Genomic DNA, 20,127 nt, shown 5'->3' on the forward strand with positions numbered 1-20,127 from the left:
GCAAGAGCAATGCTGTGCAACAGATGGGCCTTTACGAATCTTACTGCCCGGACACCTGGGCCCTGTGGCCAGGGGAGAGTGCTACCATGACAGGCAGCAATGTCAGGTGGACAAGCTGCATGTACTTAAGGACTGACTTCTCTAGGAGCCCACTCCCTGGCTGCAGGCCCACTCCCTTCAAGCACTAGCCAAGACTTTTACCAGCTACTACTGTGCTTGTATTCCCCCATCAGCCCCCCAGTTAGCAGCAGAGAGGGCCACATTGGATTCTGCAGCTTTCTGGCCAGCAGTGACCTCTCCAGCACCAGAGAGCTCATTACCAACCAGGGGCCCTACAGCGGCCTCCCCAGATGGAGGGTGAAGATGAAAGCAATAACACGCTGGCTGTTCCGCAGGCCCTGGTCACCGCTGGTTTTATTAAAGCCAAAGTCTCAGACATACCTAGCGAGGATAAAAGGCTGGAAGATGCACAAGATCTGAGGCTGGAACCTCCTCAGATAGGCAATGGTGCAGAGAGGACCTGGCCAGGCTGCCTGTGGGGCTGAGCTGGGCCTGGCTTTCGAGAGAGGAAGGTGGCTACCAGGAGATGCCAACTCTCTGTTTGCTTAGCCCCATCTCTCTATTTACTCAAAAGGAACCTATTTATTTTCCTTTATCAAATAGCCCAACCTTCTGCTGCCTACACGTGCAGGGGAGTTAATATCCCCCTTGAGCCACTGAACCAAAAGCAGCCATCTCTCTGTCAGGTCCAAAGAGGCCCAATCACCCACAGCACAAGGTCCTGGGACTGGGCTTCCGGCCCCCCAGCCCCTGTTTCCTCTCTGCCTCCAAGTCATAGTGGGATCTTGGCCCACTCCCTGGCCTGTTCAGGCCCAGTGATGGAGGATGGAGCTCACTGTTGAAAGCAGGGACCAGGAGGAGGGTGGGGGTTCCAAACCACACTGCAGACTCAGTACTAAGTATGCCCACAGCTACCATAGTTCTATCGAGAAAAGAAGGGGTACTGTTAGGTGGGTGTTCTCCCTGGAGGAAGACATCCTTGAGAGCGCCTCATGGAGCCACAGGTGATTCTGTTTGCCTTAAAGGATTGCCCACATCCCCAGGCAAGTCTCCCAAGGTCACAAACAAATCAACTTAGACTTCCTGAAATAAGACAGCCTCTGAAGGCTCATCTCTGCATCTGCCAGGTGGCCACGTGGGAAGCCCCATGTAGGGACCCAGTGACAGCAGCCTTTTGTTCCCTCCCTCTCAGAGGGGCTGTAGGAGCTTCTAATTCCTTCCCAGGGCCCTAACTTTATCCTAACACTGATATGGAGAATGCCCCTCTCAAGGGTTCTTCTGGCTAAAATGTAACCCTCTGTTTCTCCAGCATCTGTGTGTCTCCTCTTGTGCTACTGGGTACCTCTGACGCACAGTAGGTGTAGAGCAAAGCCCCTGCCCCAGAGGGAGCCTCCAGTCCCTGGATGCTACAGGAAGGCACAATTACAGCAAAGCGAGGATTCGGTAATATCTGTGAGCAGCTCAGGGGCAAAAAGTGTTGCAAGAATGTAGGGGAGAGATGCTCTCTGTGGTCTGGATCCTGGACGAGAATCCCTGTGGGGAACATGGCCCTGGGCCCTACAAGACGCCTGGGGTTGTCCAAGGAAAGATAGGAGGAAGCCTTTTGGCCAAAGGGACCAAAGATACACGGGCCATGTGGAGCAGGGGGTTGGCATGGAGGAATAAAGAGAAATACACAGGTGAGGAGGTAAGAGAGGGCCCGGTTGTTTAGGGTCCTGAATGCAAACTAGGAAGATGAGCCTTGATTCCGGAAGCCAAACAGAGGGAGCCACTGAGAGCACTGGAGCAGCAGCACTGGTCTACCAAAGTCTGGCACCAGAGCCCTAGAGAGTCGCGCAACCCTGGGCAGGTTGCTTGACTTCATGAAGCAGTCACTTCCTCCTGTGTGCACCTACCTCTCGAGGCTGAGGTGAGACTCGAGATAATTTAGCAAAGGACTTGGCACCTGGTGTGCCCGCAGTAACGTTAGTCCTTATTGCTGTTGTTGAGTCTGAAAGGGTTTCTTTAACTTTGGGTAGGATGGAACCTTGGAGGGTTACAACTAAATAAAGGGAGCTGGGGAACGCAACGTTCAGCCAGTGCACCGCGGACCGACCCCCGCCGCGTGAGGGGACAGTCCGGCTCCCACGACAGCACGTCACGGGCCTTTTCCTGTGTCTCCCTCCTTGGACCAGGGGCTCGGAAGACAGGAGACGCGCCTGAGGGAAATGGGGGTTCTGGCACTTTCTTTTAACTGGTTACCCCCCACCCCCACCCCAGGCTGCGTGCGCGTCGACAGGGGGACAGCACACACCCCACAAAACACGGAACTTCTAGCAGGTCTCAGTAAATACAAACACAAGGAAAGGTGAAATTGTGATCTAAGGTTTAGAGGCGCCAGGGTTACCTTGAGAAGCTCCTGAGGTGAGCGTGGAGGGCGTTGCTCTCCTAAGGGTCAGACTCCGGCTGCGCCTCCCACCCACTGCGCCTCCCACCAACTGCGCATGCCTGGGCGGGGCTTTACCCCTGAGTTTTACCTTTGAGTTTCAACCGTGAGTTGTCTGTGAGGTGGAGGGACTAATGACAATATTCCCTGCCTCTCACAGTTGCTGCAAGTCCCCAAGGTGGAAATGGGAGAGCTTTGCGGGGCACAGGAGCTCGTGGGTGTTGGTCTCCGCTCGCTGGCTCTGTGCGCTGGGGTGGGGGGGTGGGGGGTGGCTCTGTCTGCGGTGTGACCAGCTCTGCCCCAGCCAGATGGCATTCCGCCACACCCCTACACCCCACTTCCCACGCCCAGGGAGCTGAGAGGATTCCTCTTCTGCTACTCCTGGGATTTGATTGGAGGGGTGGGTAAGAAAAGGATCGGTCTTGGGCTAGGGAAAGGGTGGGTATCAGTGCCATCTAGAGGAGGCTGTTGGGACCACATGCTCTGGAAGGGGTGGGGGGATTATTCTCCAGGTGGGGCTAAGTATGACGTTTCTCTGAGAGTCCCCAGTTGAGGGAGGTTCTTTGAGGAGAAGGGACAAACACCTTGGTGTCACCCTTGACTTCTCTCTTTCTCAGAGGTCACCTCTTCAAGGAGGCCTCCCCAGCCAGCCTAAAATTTCAACAACCATGGCTTTCACCAGCATTTCCTAGCCTCTTTCCCTGCCTTACTTTTTTCTCCTTGATCCTTTTTACTATCTAACTGACTTACCTTCTCTCTCATCCTTTGTCCTCGTAAAATGTAAGCTTCATGAGGGCAGCAATTTTTGTCTATTTTGTTCTTTTCTGTATCTCCAGCATACACAGCAACACTCAGCACATAGCAGGGGCTCAATTAATATTTGTTGACTGACTGAATGAATAAATGAACAGATGTCCCCATCTGAAAGCAGAGCCACCCAAATCCTGACCTCCTCCTCTTCCACCCTGGGGCTGGGAGCTTTAAGGCAGGAAACATCTCCATGTCTTGAAGTCCCACATCAGCCTCAGAGCCTGAAGGAGAGGTTCTGCAGTGAAAGCACCCTCCTCCATCAGGTGGGGAGTGGGAAAAGGAGGCAGCCAGCAGTGTGTTGTTTCATTCAACAGCCGGATGTGCTTACCATCTCTGAAGTTTTCTTATTTCCTGCTGCTCAGAAACTCCCTAGAATTGGGATCCCTGGCCCTGATGTTTCTGGGGGCAGGAGAGGCAGCAGAGTGTGTGCTCCATGCTGGGTTCATTTTTGAAGGATGGCCACATTGAAGGACAAAGTGGTTCCAAGACCTGGCACAAACGTGGAGTGGAGAGCATACATCTCCTTGGTCGGCAGCATGTCCTGGGTACGTCCTGATTCCCTGTGCTTTTAGCTGAAGGCTCGAAATTGGAGTGCTAGGTGTATTTCAGGAGAGGCAAGGAAACTGCCAGGGCAGAGGGACTGGTGATGAATGACTGAGCGGAGGGCTAGAAGCAGATCTGCAGGGAGAGGTGACCCCCTGATGACCGAGAGCCTCTTGTACACAACACTGTCATGACCACAGGCCAGGCAGGACAGGATGTCCAGAGGGCCAGTGACTGAGAAGGATGAATTGGAGAATAGGACTGGGCCACACAGGGTCTGGAGGCTGCGGCCGAGAGGCGTAGGTCGGGCAGGTGAGGTCAAAGCAGGAGGGTGAGGATTGGACCAGAGTCTGATCAGAACTGAGATGGAATATTGAAGGGGACAGATTCTACTGAAAAGCTGAAATTGTTTCCTTGCCTTTTATACCCAGTTACTCCTAGCACGGAGGTCAGACCCTCAGGTCTTACAGACATGGCACTCTGCCACGAAGGGCCTTCTCCTGGGCCCCGGAGTGGCCCTGCAGCTGCCCAGGAGCTGCGTATCCCTCATCTGCCCTCTTCTCTGCTTCTTTGCAGGAAAGTGTGGATTTGGGAGAGATCATGTTCTCTCTCTGCTACCTGCCCACGGCAGGCAGGCTCACCCTCACCGTGATCAAATGTCGGAACCTTAAGGCGATGGACATCACAGGCTATTCAGGTACCTCTCCCACCCAAGTGCCTGCCACGTGGCCTCCCAGCAGCCCAGATATTAGCATCTAGAAAGATGTTCAGAGAGAAGGGGGAACAACTGCTGGTATTTTAGAATAGGGGCACCAGCCCTGCAAGCAAAAGGCCTGGCTTTGAATCCCCGTTTTGCCACGTCCTTACTGTATAATGCTTTGGTTTGCTGATTGGAAAAAAAATTATTTACACAGGTTGTTTTAAAAATAAATGAGTTAATTCGTGTCAGTGTTTAAAAATATGCCAAAAACATAATGAGCTCTCTTTAGATATTAGCTGATACTATCGTTCTTTCTCTTCAAGGAGGGAGAGAAGAATAAACAGAAGAAAATTAAGGGAAATCTTTCTAGTTTATGTGAAGCCTCAGGACTTCTAAGGGTCAGGTCAAGTTGGAGTGCCTAGTGTTTGTAAGTCCATGCAGCCCTGCGGCAGCCCTGCAGACGAAGTCAAAGGAACAGAGCCACTGAAAAGCAAAGTGCATTTGTATCTGAGGTTTTCCTGCAGGGCTCTGGGCCTCTGCGTCAGCACTAGGAGAGCTGCTATATACAGTGGAAGAAACAAATCCTGTTCTAGCAACTGGGGAGACACTGGCTTGCACGCAGCCTCAGAGCCTGCAGGCTGGATACAGTGTGAGAGGTCTGATCATTTTCCACAATTTTACAAGTCATTGTCAGAGAAGGTTTTTGAGTTTTGCTGTAACAGAGGAGTCCCAGGAGCCTCCTTTTTCACAGCCCAAGAAGTGAACTGGGGTGGAAAGCATCCCAAAGCCAGACACACAGAACAGCCTGGGCTGCACTCAGGGTAGCAAGGGCAGGGAAAGGCTTGGTTTGTTTCCCTAGACCCCTACCCAAGAGGCTCTTCTGAAGATTCCGATGACCAACGTAAATCCACTCCAGAGGTGCCTCTGAACTTGGCTGGGAGTATATGTAAGATTTTTCCTTTTATTCATTAATTCTTTCCCAGAAGACTCCTTGGTATATTCACAGTTGCCATAAAAAGGTGACGGTCCAGCTGAAAACATCCTGGGCCCAGGCCGAGTACAATTGGAAGAAGATGAGATATTAGGCCTCGAAAAATGAGGTTTCAGGAAAGGGTGGTCAAGAAACGCTAAAGTAAGGTGTATTTTTGGTGGCTTTGAATCACTCAGAGCCTCTGCTCCCAGTCCCCATGGTCTCTCTGCAGCACTCACGCCTTCCAGGCCAAAAGCTGCCCCAGAAAACACCTGTCCTCGTACCTCTCCTTCCACTGGAGCTGCCATCACACATTGGGACATGGTGAGGAGCTTAAAGAACCTCTTCCGACACGTGCAAAGCACTTAGGCAGCAGCAAGCTGGCTTCCTCCAAAAATACAACCGATGTAGATTTCATTTTAATATTAAAATAAGTGTATGCAGGGACGGAAATTCACTGAGGATTCTCCAGACTGCTGGAGGAAATAGGATTTTGTGCCCAAGTCCCCACACTATCTTCTCTGGTGTAATTAAATTGATGCTAGAGAGAGCTTGTGGCAAAGTCATGGAGGTAATAGTAAATCAGAGGGTTGGGGGTGAGACAGTTTTCTCATTCTAAGGTCTTACCTCCCTCTCACAATTGCCTCTCTTTTCTACCTGCGAATCTGGTATTAAATCTCAGCTAGATTCTGTAGATTCAGTGGTTCTCTTTTTGTCAGGGATTTCTGGCTATTTTGTTCACTGATATAAGCAAGTGTATGGAACAGTGCATGGAACGCAATCAGCATTGAATAAATATGTATTGGATGATGAATGAATGAATGAATGGATTTATAGCATAAGGAACCTTGTCACAGCGTGATGCTAGGGGCCTCTTAAACTAAATCTCCTGTTTTGGAGGATAAGTTTAAGGTTGCCTCCAGCTCAGCCTGCTTTGATGTTGGACTAACCTAGGGAGTGAATGGAGCTCATTAATTGCCTGTTTCTGATTTATATGACCTTGACTTCTAAAACCAATGGTCTTCCTGTTCTCCTTGATCTAAACTAGCTGTGAATCAATTCTCTAAGTCTAGCCACTAGAACCATGACAACAAAAATAATACAAGATAATAACAAGAATCAGTACACCCCAAAGAGGTGGTGAGTGCATAAACCCACCCCTCTCTGCCACATCTGATCTGTCCTGCTTTGAGTCTAGTAGTTACAGATGTAAACTTTGGAGTCTGAAGACACTTTCCAAGGCAATGTTCACTCTTAAGGAGTGTAGAGGTTGCCATGCTAATGGGAGATCTTGGACTTGAACACTGTCCAGGGCGTAGCCATAGAGAATGGAGCCTGCAGAAACTGGGGAGCAGTTGTGGGGACTCCTTCCTTCTTACTGAACGTTCCCCCAAGAGAGAGCCCTTGCAAATGGGTAGTCAGAGACAGCAGGGTGATTGCACACCTCATGGTCTCTCCTGGCCTCCCATAAGCCCGATGCCCCCTTGGCTAAGGCACAGCTGCAGCTGTCACATTGGTTAGTCAGCGGCTCACTTGGGTGTCTACGGAAATGCCTTTAAGGCTTGAGCTTCCCATCAAGTGTCACAGTTCTCTGTAGCTTCCCCAAAGCTGTGCGCCTCATCTGCCATCTGAACAAGTTCCCCGGGAGCACAAGGGCCTAGTGGGCACTTGGGTGCCCAGGAGATAGAACCATACGCCAGTGCCTCGGGGAGCCAGGAGCCGCTGCTTGGCCCGCACCTCCTGACAGATTCACAGGAGCCCTGGCTTCTGGGCAAGAAGGTGTCTCAGCACATCAGTGTCTCAAAAGCTGTTATTACCTACGAGTAACCCTCTCATTTCTTGAGCTGTGCAGCATAAATAACAATTATGGTGGTGACCGAGACACCTGTGCTACGAGATACAATAGGTGTCACTTCACTTGGATGAGTAGAAAATTTCAGGCTAGAAAGATGACCATGAAATTACTCGTTCAGAAAACTAAAGAAGAGACCAGAAATGGGAGGCACGTCGAGCTTCAGTTAAAAAGACATCTCCTCGAGGTGTGGAGGGATTCCAAGATCTCACCAAGTAATGAAATGCCAACTGGCCACCCTGAGTCTCAGGAGGCCGCCACACTCACTGCCCCGGCCAGAGCCCTCTCCTCCTCCGCTGCCCAGAGTGGGCAGGAAATGGCTTCCAGGGAAGCAGAGATGCTCCCCTTCCTGATGCCAGATGGAGTGAGCTTCATGGGACAAGGAGACCCGTAATCCTGTTGTCAGGTAGGGAGGACCCAAAAAGCATTGTGATTGTCACTGTTCATTTACTTTGTCACGTTGCTACTCCTTGGGTGTCAACGATTCTATTTTTACTTCCCTTATCCTTTTGTTAATAAGACTGACAAGGCCCCTGCAGAGAAAATGCTCCAAGTAGGTGAAAGGAAGGAAGGAAGAGAGTGCCCTTGTCCAGCTTTGCCACCCTTTGGAGCCAACCGGTCACCGGGGAGCTGAGATTGAGGGCTGTGAACTGCACAGTCATGGGCAGGTGTCCTGTCTGATTTGGGCCAGCTTCCCCAATAGTGAAAGTCCATTAAGCACTCTCCTAAGAAGCCTGAGGTCCCTAAAGACTCTGTGTTTATTAAGCATGGAGCATCCTCAGAGACAGGTGTGCAATGTAAGTACAAGGTGGTTTAATTATTTTAACAACCCACTGATACCATCTGACGTACAACAGTAGGTCTGGGGCTTCCATGGCTCTGCGGCACATGATGTTTGAGGACATCTGTTTAACACGCTCCCTTCCCTTCCCACTGCCCCCCTTGGCACAGATCCATACGTCAAAGTGTCCCTGCTTTGTGACGGGCGGAGACTGAAGAAAAAGAAAACCACCATAAAGAAGAACACCCTCAACCCCGTCTACAATGAGGCCATCATCTTTGACATTCCCCCGGAGAATATGGATCAAGTCAGCCTGCTCATCTCGGTTATGGATTACGATCGGTAGGTACAGGTACCAGAGGCCACAATTCCCTGCCCCTCACCCCAACTCCAATACAGCACAGGGCTCCTTGACCTTGGACCTTGTGGTTCACGACTCAGCCACTCACTGGCCTTGAATCTGGCTCTACCCAAGGAGGAGCCCAGGTTCCCCCAAAGCAGAAGCTCAGACTTGCTTCCCAGTGGGCCCGTTTCCATCAGAGGCTGCCCCACCCCTATCAGTTTCCCTGAATTCACTCTCGACTATTCCTGTTCCTCTGTCTAGCCCAAGTCTTAGCCTCTGTCCTTAAGAATCCCTCTCTATTCTCTCCATTTGTACTGCTGCTGTCACTCCCATGTGGGGATGGCTGTGCAGCCTTCTAGCTGACCCCTGCCTTCATCAGTCCTGCCCCAACCCAGAGAACATGCCAAAGGCACACATTCCCAAAAGACCACTCTGTTCCTGGACCTGCCCTTCCCAAGAATCAATGGCTCCTGTTGTCCACGTTCGTCCCCTGGACGCTCAAGGCCTTCCAGACCCGGCCCCAGCAGATCCATCCAACTTGATTTCCCTTCCCTGGATATGCTTCTTCTCTTCCACTTTCCAAACCCCATCAAGGTTGGCCCTCAAACACATTTTCCAGCTACTCCAGCCACTGATCCTCTCTCTCTCCAGTTGTCACTTTAGCTGAAGGAGGGGTAAAAACATGCAGTAAAGCCTCAATCCAGCATCTTTAGCACAAGTTCTCAGGCATAGCAGGCACTCAGTGAACAAATGTGAGTGATGATTGATGTTCTTGCTGTGTGAATAGATCACATCCCAGCCGCTGGGTTTGGAGAAACCGTACTCAGAATAGGTTGATTTATTTCCAAACAGCACTGCTGTCTTAGGTGCTCACTGAGTCCAATAAAAAAAGAAATTTACCCTCTCCCACTCCCCAAAATCAGGCCGTCTGCCATAGTTCCTGAGATTCCAAACAAGTTTAGAACATGTTGCTCATCTGTCTGGGTCCAATATCCACCCAAAGAGTCTGGGCAATGTTTCACTGCCACTGTCACCCCAAGGCCCTGTCCAGCACCTCTGTACAGAGCTCAGCCTTCTGAGTTAGACCTGTGGGGCTGAGGCCCAGCCTCTGGGACCTCCCCTTCTGAGAGTATGTCTGGTCGCTAGTGCCAGGTGCTTCGTTTCTCCCTTAGTGTGGGCCACAACGAGATCATAGGAGTCTGTCGTGTGGGGATCAGCGCCGAGGGCCTGGGCAGGGACCACTGGAATGAGATGCTGGCGTACCCACGGAAGCCCATCGCACACTGGCACTCCTTGGTGGAGGTAAAGAAATCCTTCAAAGAGGTGGGTGAGGTCGCGCTTGGCCCGTGGCATGTTTGCAGCATGGCAGTGTGGGCTGGAGAATGGCAGTCGGCTGCTGCGAGACCTCACCTTCGGGGGTCCTTCCGGGGGGTGGGAGGGGTTTGGGGGCACACACTTGTCACTCAGGGTGTAACAGGCAGGAAAGAAATGGAGGAAGACGGTGGGAAACTGCCCAACCAAAAGCCTCTGATGCTGAGTATATTGAAACCAACACTGAGTTCTAAATGGAAAATTAAAACTTAGAGGAAGCCTTCCGAGCAGCCCACAGTGCCAGGCCCAGAATGCTTTCACAAAGCCCCTGGGCCAAGTCAGTCTTTTTGGAGAAAGCCTCAAGAGGATGAGATCAGAACTTGGCAAGAAATTCTACCCCTGTCCAAGCAGAATGTTCCCTGAGGCTCTAGCCAGACTGTCCTGCGGAAGTTTTCACTGCGTGGACAGAGCTGGTCAGAGACAGGACCCTCCTCTGGTGAATGCTGGTTCTCCCCATTGCTGGGGAAGAGAATGTGGCTTCAAGGTGACACATTCGTCTGGCCGGGTCCTGACAGAGACATACTGGATGCAGCCCTGCCCGGGAGTCCCGAGACTTGGGCTCCAATACTGGCCCTTTCTCACTTGCCATATAATCTTGAGCTAGTTATTGCTCTCTCAGCTGCAAAGAAAATGTTCCCTTCAGTGAGACTTACAGACTGCCTCGCCTCCACCGAACTCAGCCAGTGTAACATCCTGCCATTTAGCACCTTGGTGGTCCCCCGCCACCCCGCCTGCTTTGTCTCAAATGGGTTGGGACGTAGGGGTAGCCAGGCAAGTTTTAACCTCATTTTGAGTATCTCAGACCCCAGTCTGCATCTTAGAAAGCCAAGTGGTCATTCACTCACTTTAATAGGCTTCAAGCCAAAAAGTCCAGAGAATTGTATTAACTTGGAAAATGTACTAATAAAAAAAAAAATAAAGCTTTAACCCTTACACTGCATGGCCCCTCAGCTTAAAAGCAGAATCACCTTAAAAATAGTAATCCCTTTCTCTTCCCCATGTTCTGCGACATGGAAAATGTGTGGGCAGCAAACCCAGAGGACCTGCTGACTCTTTTCCTTTCTCTGGGTGGACAAGCCTGTTTCCACCTGTTTCCAGCAGTGTCAGGTGTCTCAAGAGAGACAGCTGAGGGCAGTGGACACGGGGGATCCTGTGGGAGAGAGAGGCCTCTGAGGGTCCAGGCTTATAGAACTGCCTCCCCAGGTAGGCATGTGTGGGTGATGTTCCTGCCTGTGGCCAGTGAGGCCAGCATGGAGGAGTAAGGCCCAGACAGAAAGCTGCTGTTCGTCTGAGGCCTTATGCTTCTGTCTAGTGGTTGCCTTGATTTGACCACAGCTGTGGATCTTTAATGAGTGAGGCCAGTCCCTCAGCTCCTGGGCCCTCCTCCCCCAGGGGAGCCTCTGCCCCTTCTTTTCCGGAAGGCCCTCTCTGCAGGGTGTGGGTGAGGTACCGCAGCCAGCCTCCACCTACACAGGAGGCTGCTAGGGGGCAGAGGCAGCGTCCAGCACCTCAGCGACTGCGCAGCTGATTCAAACTAGGGAGGGGCACGGCCCCTCCCCCCCCTTTTAAACCTTTGGAGATACTTAAGAATACGATAAGTATACTAAAATGTTCAGGATGGCATGAGAAAGGGGCAAGGAATGGGAGCTAAGAGGCCTGTGACGGGCTGCGGGGCCGCAGACAACTCACCGCCCCACCAGGTCTTCAGTCACCTGGTTGGTAAACGAGGGGGTGGGCTCCTCCCATCTCTGCACTTCTAGGAAACTGACCCTAAATGACAGACAAGGGGTGGCAGGTGAGCCCGCATCTTGCATCGCTTTTCTAATCTTGAAGCTGCAATACCTCATCACCCTGATCGGGCTAGCCTGTCCACGCAAACTGGAGTCACCCATCGGCAGCGGCTGGAGTTGGAGGTGGGGTGCAGAGTAGCACGGAGGGGCCAGACTTGGCCCAGCATCGCTCTCCGTGATAAATACAACCTAATTAAGCCAAATAATTGATTCCAAGGCCTGTTTCTTTGAGAACTCCAACTCACCAGTCCAGACTACAAAAGGAAGATAAAGCAGAATCAAGCCCTGGAAAATGAATATTTGATGAGACAGAAAAGGGAAAGTAACAGCATATGGAAAACGAAAAGAGAATAAATTGATTCATATCCTTTGGGTTTACTGTTTTCTCGACCTTGCACACAAGTTCCTGAGACTGCCCCACCCCCACTCCGTATCCTTCCATTTTCTGCTCAGCTGATCATTTCTCTGTATGAAGAAGCTGAAAATGACATTCATCTGGGCAACTTAGGGTTTCATCAGTACAAATTTGTAAAAATTTGTGCCTACACTTTTTAGCAACCACAGTTTAAGCACCTTTATAAAAATGCATCTAAAAACCCACCAGGCTAATAATAAGTAAGCCCTCTTTGTGTTCATGTGGTGCCTCGTACTTGAATATTTACCATCTCAGTCGTCCTTAGAGCTCACATCCTGCCTCCTTTTTGGTACTGTTCTGAACGTTGAGCAAGAACTTTGCTCCGGGAATTTGTTTCCCCTATTTGTATGAGACATAAGGAAATCTCATCTCCTGCTCCCGGGAAGAGAAACAGCATTGAATCTATAACACACTGCATTTATATTGTACCTTTTTAGAGGAGTTTCAAGTGCTGTAATCATTTCTTTTTTATTAATGAAAACAGAAAACACCATACTTGCTCGCTTGTTTGGGGTTTTACAATCAGGTTGAGGGAACAAATTAACTGAAAAGGTATTTTTCCCTGCTGGGATTTTTTTCATGAATAAAAATTGATTAAGCCATAGTGAGCATCCTTCCCCGGTAGCAGCCGTGGCCCCTTCCCTCTCAGCACTCCTGCTCAGTGCTGTGTGTCGTGGCTGTCACCACACACAGAGCCCAGGTTGACCAGCGATCTTCTCCAAGGCATTTTATTATGAAAGGCCAAATTCAGAAAATCTGCCAGAGATTTTAGATCTCTGTTGGAAAATAACCCATTTCAGAACAATAAAAGATCTCAATGGAACACAGCCACCCCAGAACAATCATCTTCCTTGGTGTGCCGGAGACCAATTCTCTGCTATTTCAGAGCCTCGATGATAAACCTGCAGGAGTCATTCACCTTCCCACTGTCCACAAACCCCATCTCCTCCCTTTGTGTATCTTCATAGGGAAAATCAGGGGCTAGCGTGCCTTCCTCATTTGTCCTGGATAAACAATTATGCTCTATGTGACTTCTTTCTGAGCAATTATGTAAAGAAAAAAGAGAGGGGCTCTGTGTAGCCATTTCGTTTTTTCTCCTCTGAATTGGCCTATCAGTCAAGCCTGTTTAAGTGGCATGCTTACCCAGGGGAGAAGCCAATCATTACAATGTACCTTTCACTGACGTTAAAGGTTGTAACAGAAAAAGTTGAACTTCTAAAATGAAGATCTGTTAAATGAAAGCATTAGTAATCACCTTATGTCACCTTCTGGTTAAGCAACACTTGAGTCAGAAGTCACAGTGGGCTCAACAACCAGGCATTTATTTATCTAAAATATTTCACCAGGGAAACCCTCGGTTGTGATTTCATTCACGTGGATGCTGCAAGCAGAGAGACTGCCACCCGGAGTTAGGAGTAAGTACCTGGTATGGACCCAAAGAGCTTAGGTTTCTGACTCCACTGTGTGCCTCCTCCTTCCCCTGGTGTGGCCAGGTGCGAAGGTGGCAGTAGGACGGAGTGGAGGGAGCACTGAGCGTGGAGTTAGGAGACTTGGTTTGAGATCCTAACTCTGCTCCTAGCTAGCCGTGCGTTGACTTTTCTGCATCTTTGTTTTCCAATCTGCAAGAACAAGAGCTAGCCTGGATGATGCCCAGGGCTACCTCCGGGTCTCCGTGTTAAGACTGCACAGGCCTAGGTCATGTGATGGTGGTCATCACTACCTGATTGTCCGGCCTTTGCTTGGCTGTAAAGATCTGCAGGTTGGCCTGTTCAGGGGGTACTAATGGACCATGAAGAACTGAGCCTAGGGAGGGGTAATAGAGGCTTTCCTTAGATCCGGGAACGTGAAGGCAATCAGTAGGTCTGGGTCTCTCCTCGGCGTTGTGGGTTCCCATAGGCTGGATGGGATGGTCTAACCCTTAAATGGCTTGGCTCTGTCTAGAAAGGGCTATGTTGCGGGGAAGAGGGAGGGAAGGACCATGCCCCCCCCACCCCGTATATGCACAAATGCGCAGTAGGCTTCTCCTCAGCCCCATCACCCCACATGGAGACCCTGAAAGCCCACGAGAAATAGAAAGGTACTTCAGGGTCAGAAAGGCCATCTTACCCCTCTACTTAACTTCTCTCCCCGGAGCCATGTTCTGCAGGCACCTAGGGGCGTACTGTCTCCTCTGCTCACAGAAAGGGTAGAGTGAGCAGTGGACACTGACTCGCTTTGAAGTTACACAGCCCCTAGACAGGTCAGGAATTTTCACAGGGTCAGATCGTTGCCCAGAAAACACTGCTCCAGCTATGCCTGGCTTTTCAACCTAAAGAAGGGTCATCCATCCTCTGCCCTCTCCTCACCCCATTACGCCTCATTACATCACCATCTTCACTGAGGGATTAGAGTCAGCCTGGGGGAAGCAGCCTGTGAGACAAGAGAGTGAGGAGAAAAAGGGTGGAGACATCCCATTGGGGTGGCAGGGGGGTTTCCATCTCCTTGCACCTCCCACCCCGTCACAAGTTGGGTGTGAAGACCCCAAGAAGCACTGAGACTGAAGAAGAGAGCCCAACACCGAAGCAATATCAGGGTTTTAGCTGTACTAACAGCTCCCAGACAAATTGCTAATAATTCATGATCGCAGGTTTTTGGCAGTCAGGGCATACTCTGCAGACGGCCTCTTTTGCTGTTAACATCCTCTGATTTTCAGTGTGAAAAATGGCTGAAGCACTCAGAAATGGTCCAGCCAGAGCACCTGATTAACACGCACGCACGCATGCACTCCACACGTGCAGGAAAGCTTCCCTTATCTCTGCAGTAGGTCTTTTTTAAAAATCAGGTCTTCCAAACCAGAAGCTCAAAAGCTGTTTTCCTTTTGTTTTTGCATGGCTAACAGCAAAATTCAAGAAAGCTTATGAAAAGCTGGGAAAGGGTGAATTCAGTGCATGGGCTGGATGAGTCTGGAGAGTTGAAATGTCCGGTCCCTTGGCAATGGATAAGCAGCTTTTTCTCCTCTCCGCAGTGGCAGGGCCAGGCGGCCAGCTTCGACAGCGAGAGCTCGTGCCCATCTCCGAAACCACCTCCGACACCGTGAGCTGCACAGCCGGGCGACACAAACTAGACTCAGCAGCGTTCTTTTTGCACTTGTTCAACGTCTAAACACAGTGTTGTGCGGCGGGCGGGGGCAGCACGCCCCTTACTCCAGAATCTTAGCTGCCCCTGTGTAGGTCAAGGCCAAGACACTTGTCCTGTGGTCCAAGCTGTCTTAGTCTTTTCTGTCTCCCAAGGTGATGTTTTTTGTGGTCTTTTCACTTTTTATGGATCTGCTGTCAAGAAGAAGAAGAAAGAAAAAAAAAAGTAGAGAAAGACAAAGGGGAAGAGCCCAGACACGGGGTTCTATTAAATACAATGTAAAATAGTCTTTTTGGGGGGAGGTGGTTTGAGTTTCTGAAATTTTGTGTCTCCACCAAGCCCCTCTGCCCACAAGCAGAAGGAAGTGGGACGGAACTACAGCTGCTTTTTCTAGGAGCCAGTGGGGAAGGCACAGGTCTAGTGAAGAGCTTTTACAAAGGCTACTTGTGACTCAGAAGTTCTTTGCTGATGTGCTATAAACTGAGATGCCGACTCCCGGTCCCGTGTTGAAACTGTGAGGCTCCGAGGTGTCTCTTAACCTTCAGCTGGTCATGCAGGGCTCCGGGCTCCCCTTCCTCTCAGACTTTCCCCCTGAATTGACCATATCTTGATTCCTCATGGAAACTGAGTCACTTTCTTTAGGAATGATTCTACTGACACGAAACATGCCGTATATTTTCTGACACACCATGGTTCATGACCACATTTGTTTGAAAACAGGATATTTGTTCTCGAAAATAACCTTCATTTTGAGAAAGAAAAAAAAAAAAAGAGGACGCACATATGTTCCAGAATGATTTCTGCATTATATATAGCTTTATAATTCCATGAAGTATCAAGCAAGCTGTTTAAAATGCCTAAACAGATCAAAAAGAAAAGCCTGCATAAAATGTTCTTTTCTGAGTGGAGAGTTTTGAAATCCCAAGTGATGGGCGGAGTCTATCTTTCTAGGAAGAGTATCTTCCTGATTGAAACCAAGTCAGCTTAAGTCTATTTCAGCCCCCTTGACTCTGGGATAATGTTCATCTTGAACTTTATTTCTATTAATTACTAAGTACTTAAGTGTTTGTTTCAGTGGTAGTGAAGAAGTATGTTTGTTTTTTTATTCTTTTCCCTTTAGATCTCTACCGTAGGCCAAATTCAGATTAGGAAAAAAGAATGTTTGAACTATTCTGTGTTGTAATCGTACGTTTCTGTTACGAGTGGCCTTCCCACCAGCCCCCTGTAACTAGGTTGATTTGCCCCATCTCAGTCTGTACAGCCCTGGGAGTAGATGCGTGGAGGTGGGTTCTCACTTCAGTTTGTGGCTGTGAAATGCCAGTTTCCAGAGCCGTGTGTGTGACTTGCAAGAGGCAAGTCTGCTGAAGAACTGCTTCTCTCAACAATGGAGGCCCGAGAACGTAAAACCGTTCACACACCTTGTGTCTTACTCTTTCCTTACTTACTCTTTACTCTTCAAGAGCAGCAATTCAATAAAGTAACCCTCGTTTTAAGCCAAGTTATCAGGTTTCTGTGCTGATGTAACTTTGGGTAGTGTCTACTGGTCCTAAAAATGACCAGATTGGGCAGGAGGTAACAGGATATTGTGGCAAAAGAGGTTTTCTGCTTTAAAGAAAGTAAATGTAGATAAACCCAGACCCCTGTACTGAGCCTTAGGCTAGGAGCTAATGTGTCATTGGTATAAAGATAAAGTTTTCTCCCCACATGTCCTGTGATTGATCAGCCTTCCCAGTCAAGTGGTCCTGCAGCTGGATGTTCTCTTGAGAGTAGGGAAAACACCCAAGGTCATGACAAGACTTCCAACAGGCCAGGAACTTCATTTTGTTTCTTGACACTAGAATGACCCCAGTGGCCATCTCAATCATTGGGGAGCTGTTGTGGGTCCTACAACCATGAAGGGGACAACTGAGTTTCCTGGGTCATAAGGAGCCTAGAAATTAGTGTGAGGGGGTCCTTCCAAAAGTGAACTTAAAATGCATGTCCCGCCGTCATCTTCAAACCTGTAGACAGATAAGGACAATCACTCTGACCTTTTGGAGAAGGGAATGTGATCAGCGAGAATCATGGAAGTTACTGCTCTTAGACATTCCTCTTATGTCCAAGCAGCCATCTCACTCAGGTGAGGCTCCCGGTGGCTTTGGAAAGTCACTTCCTGAGCAGATTACGGTCAGCCTCCACACCACCCTGACCCACTGCTTCCACTGCCGCTACAGCAGTCCTGGTAAATGTCTTCAGGCTCTCAGCTCCTGGGGCCCCATCCCCAGCACCCTCAGGGGAGACTAGTCCTCAACCCAAAGCATGAATGGAACCTGAATTTCTGCCAACTTCGTTATGTACCCCGATCTCTCCCTGGCACAGATGAGGATAAAATGATTACAAGTTGCAGAATAAAATGAAATACAAGGTTGATTCATTTGTCAGCTTCCTCTGCCATGAGAAACCTCTTTCTCAGGTTGGTGATGTGAGCTTTGCTGAAGTCAGGATAACCAAGGTCTTTTGCACATAGATTTTTTTTTTTTAAATGCAAAGTCCCCTTCTCCTTTACTTAGCTGCATTTCTGGGTTGAAGAATGTCTCTCTCCTCCCCACTCCTCCCCATACTCAGGATGTTAATTAATTGCATCATCATTTAAAAAATTATGTTGTTAATTACTGCTTCATGTCTTCCGGCCCCTGTCACAGCCTGGAGTTTTTATTCAATTAAATCTCTGTCTCTTGCCCATTTCTCTTGTCATTGTAAGTGTTCCTGAGGTTTAGCAGTCTGCATACACATACACAGGACACTACAAAGCTTTTTTTAAATCTTTTTTCACACAGATAACCACTTCCCTTCAATCAGAAGTACAGCAGAGGGGCTTGTTTGTTTTTTGTTCTGCCCAAGGAATACCTGTGTGCCCTGGAGGGCTGGGATCCACCTGTGTTTTGTCAGGCTGGTAGCTCACAGAACATTTGGTACACGGGGCTCTGCTGTTTCCTCAGCTGTTCAGCTCAACAAGCAGCCCCTCCAGATGCCAAGGGCTCTCTAGGGAAACGGGTCGCACACTTATATGTGGAAAGTGAGATGCTTTTGCCTACCAGGAGCAGAATCCTGCTAACTCTCGTAAAACACACTTGATGAGAAAATCCTACTGCAGGCTCAAAAATTTTAAGAGAACATTCTAACTTAATAGAATATCCTCTCTGCTCACCCCCAGCTTTTAATTAATTTAGAAGGCAGCCCCTAGAGGGGAGAGTGGGAGATAACATCCCTTCTTGCATATCTGCATCTAAATTACTGGCATTCCCTGGTGAGCCTCCACCGCCACTGCCACCGAGGAAGCTGAACTGCTGAGAGAAGCACTTGCTGCCCGAAGATGCAGCTTCCCCTGGCTTCTGCCTTCCCATCAGGTCACCCATCAGCCACCAGGATCTGGTGATATGCTAGTCACATCTAGACCAGATCAACCGGGCTGAATACATCTGGCTTGCCGGGCTGGGTTATGCAGCGGTAACAACCTTCAGATGTCAGTGGCTGAAAACAACAAAGGCTTATTTCTCATTCACACTAGACCTTCATCACTAACAAAGGGAAACTAGTCTGTTCATTGTTGAGTGAAATCAAGGACTGTGCGTTAAGCCACGTGGCTATACATGGGGCCATACTACTGTGCTAGCCTCAGGCTTGAATCTTGCCCACAAAAAGCTCGTTAGTCTAGAAAGCTGGCAGCTTAAGTCACGATAGTCTAAGGTAGAAAATGATAAGTGCAGGAAGGCAGGTGAGATAAAAAGCTACCGGAGTCCAGGAAAGAATGTCACAGCTCTGCAGGTGGAGTGTTAGCTTCAAGGAAGAAGGGGCACCTGGTCTAGACTTTTGAAGGATGGGTGGGATTGGAGGATGTGGAAGTTGTGAGGAGTAGGCACGTCCCAGGCTGAGTGGTCCATACAGGTGAAGACCCAGAGCCAAGGAATTCCCAGGGCTGCTAAGCCCCTACATTCCAGGGAGACAAGGAGCCCCCTGAGCAACACAGCCCCCTTGCTTGCACTGGTCAGCCCAGGCAGAGTGCTGGCTTTCTGCCCAAGGAGTGCTTCTTGCCCCTTCCCTGGGCCCTGCCTAGTTCTTGCCAGCTGCCTCTCCTGGGAAACAGACCTGCTGCCCCTGCCTTCTCCATTGCAGGCTTGGCTTCTGCTCCCAAAAGGGCTGATCACTTGGAACCGCAAGACTTATTTGAACCTGAGACTCAGTTTAGCTGCCACACCTCATCCACTGACCCAGCCTCACCTCCTCGGGCTATTTCTCAGCCACAAGCACCTCAGGACTTCATGATTTGTCCTGTGTCCTGCTCTGCTCCTCTTTGCAGTGAACTCTACCCAGATGCTCGATTTTCTAGTACAGGGAACAGGACTGGTGTCTCCGTGGCTTTCCTCTGGCTGATTCACAGCTGCACTCCTAGGATGGCTGTGGCAAGCCCACAGGGAGAGACTGGAGGCAAAGAGGCAGTTGCAGCGGTCTACTTAAGAATGAACCAAGGGCAGCAGGGGAGAGTATAGCTTAGTGGGAGAGCATGTGCTTAGCATGCTCGAGGTCCTGGGTTCAATCCCCAGTACCTCCATTTAAAAAATTAAATTAATAAATAAACTTAATTACTTACCCCACCAAAAGCTTTAAAAAAAATAATTTAAGGTTCAACTTAAAAGATAAAAAAAATTTAAGAAATTTTAAAAAACTGAAGAGTGGATCGACGTCTGAGCTAGCATAGGCAGTGCACAGGCAAACACAGGCAAACAAGGACACCAGCACAGGATGTGGTGATGACAGATGGAAAACACAACAGAGCTGACTGCTGAGCAGATCTGGAAGAAAGGAGAGGGAAATGAGATTCAAAGTTGTTGTGTTTTCACACTTGAGGCACCAAAACAATGATGGTGCCTTCCATGGAAACCAGGAACTCAGCAGAACAAGGAAAATACTGATGGG

General features: G+C 49.5%; 1 protein-coding gene across 2 annotated transcripts in view; it reads left to right on the plus strand.

The window, feature by feature from the left end:
* SYT6 (synaptotagmin 6) overlaps nucleotides 1-16,672 on the plus strand; it is a 46,024-nt gene extending 29,352 nt beyond the window's left edge. Inside the window, exons 3-7 of one of the 2 annotated variants that reach the window (XM_072968842.1) lie at nucleotides 4,415-4,535; nucleotides 8,312-8,483; nucleotides 9,657-9,807; nucleotides 13,407-13,475; nucleotides 15,065-16,672. In XM_072968842.1, the coding sequence (XP_072824943.1) occupies nucleotides 4,415-4,535; nucleotides 8,312-8,483; nucleotides 9,657-9,807; nucleotides 13,407-13,424 (462 nt within the window). In that variant the 3' untranslated portion in view covers nucleotides 13,425-13,475; nucleotides 15,065-16,672. Of the gene's footprint in view, nucleotides 1-4,414; nucleotides 4,536-8,311; nucleotides 8,484-9,630; nucleotides 9,808-13,406; nucleotides 13,476-15,064 lie in introns of those variants that run through there. The other variant, XM_072968843.1, reaches the window with a different exon arrangement.
* The last annotated feature ends 3,455 nt before the right edge of the window (nucleotides 16,673-20,127 follow it).

Source organism: Vicugna pacos, chromosome 9, assembly GCF_048564905.1.
Source record: "Vicugna pacos chromosome 9, VicPac4, whole genome shotgun sequence".
NCBI classification, from domain to species: domain Eukaryota; kingdom Metazoa; phylum Chordata; class Mammalia; order Artiodactyla; family Camelidae; genus Vicugna; species Vicugna pacos.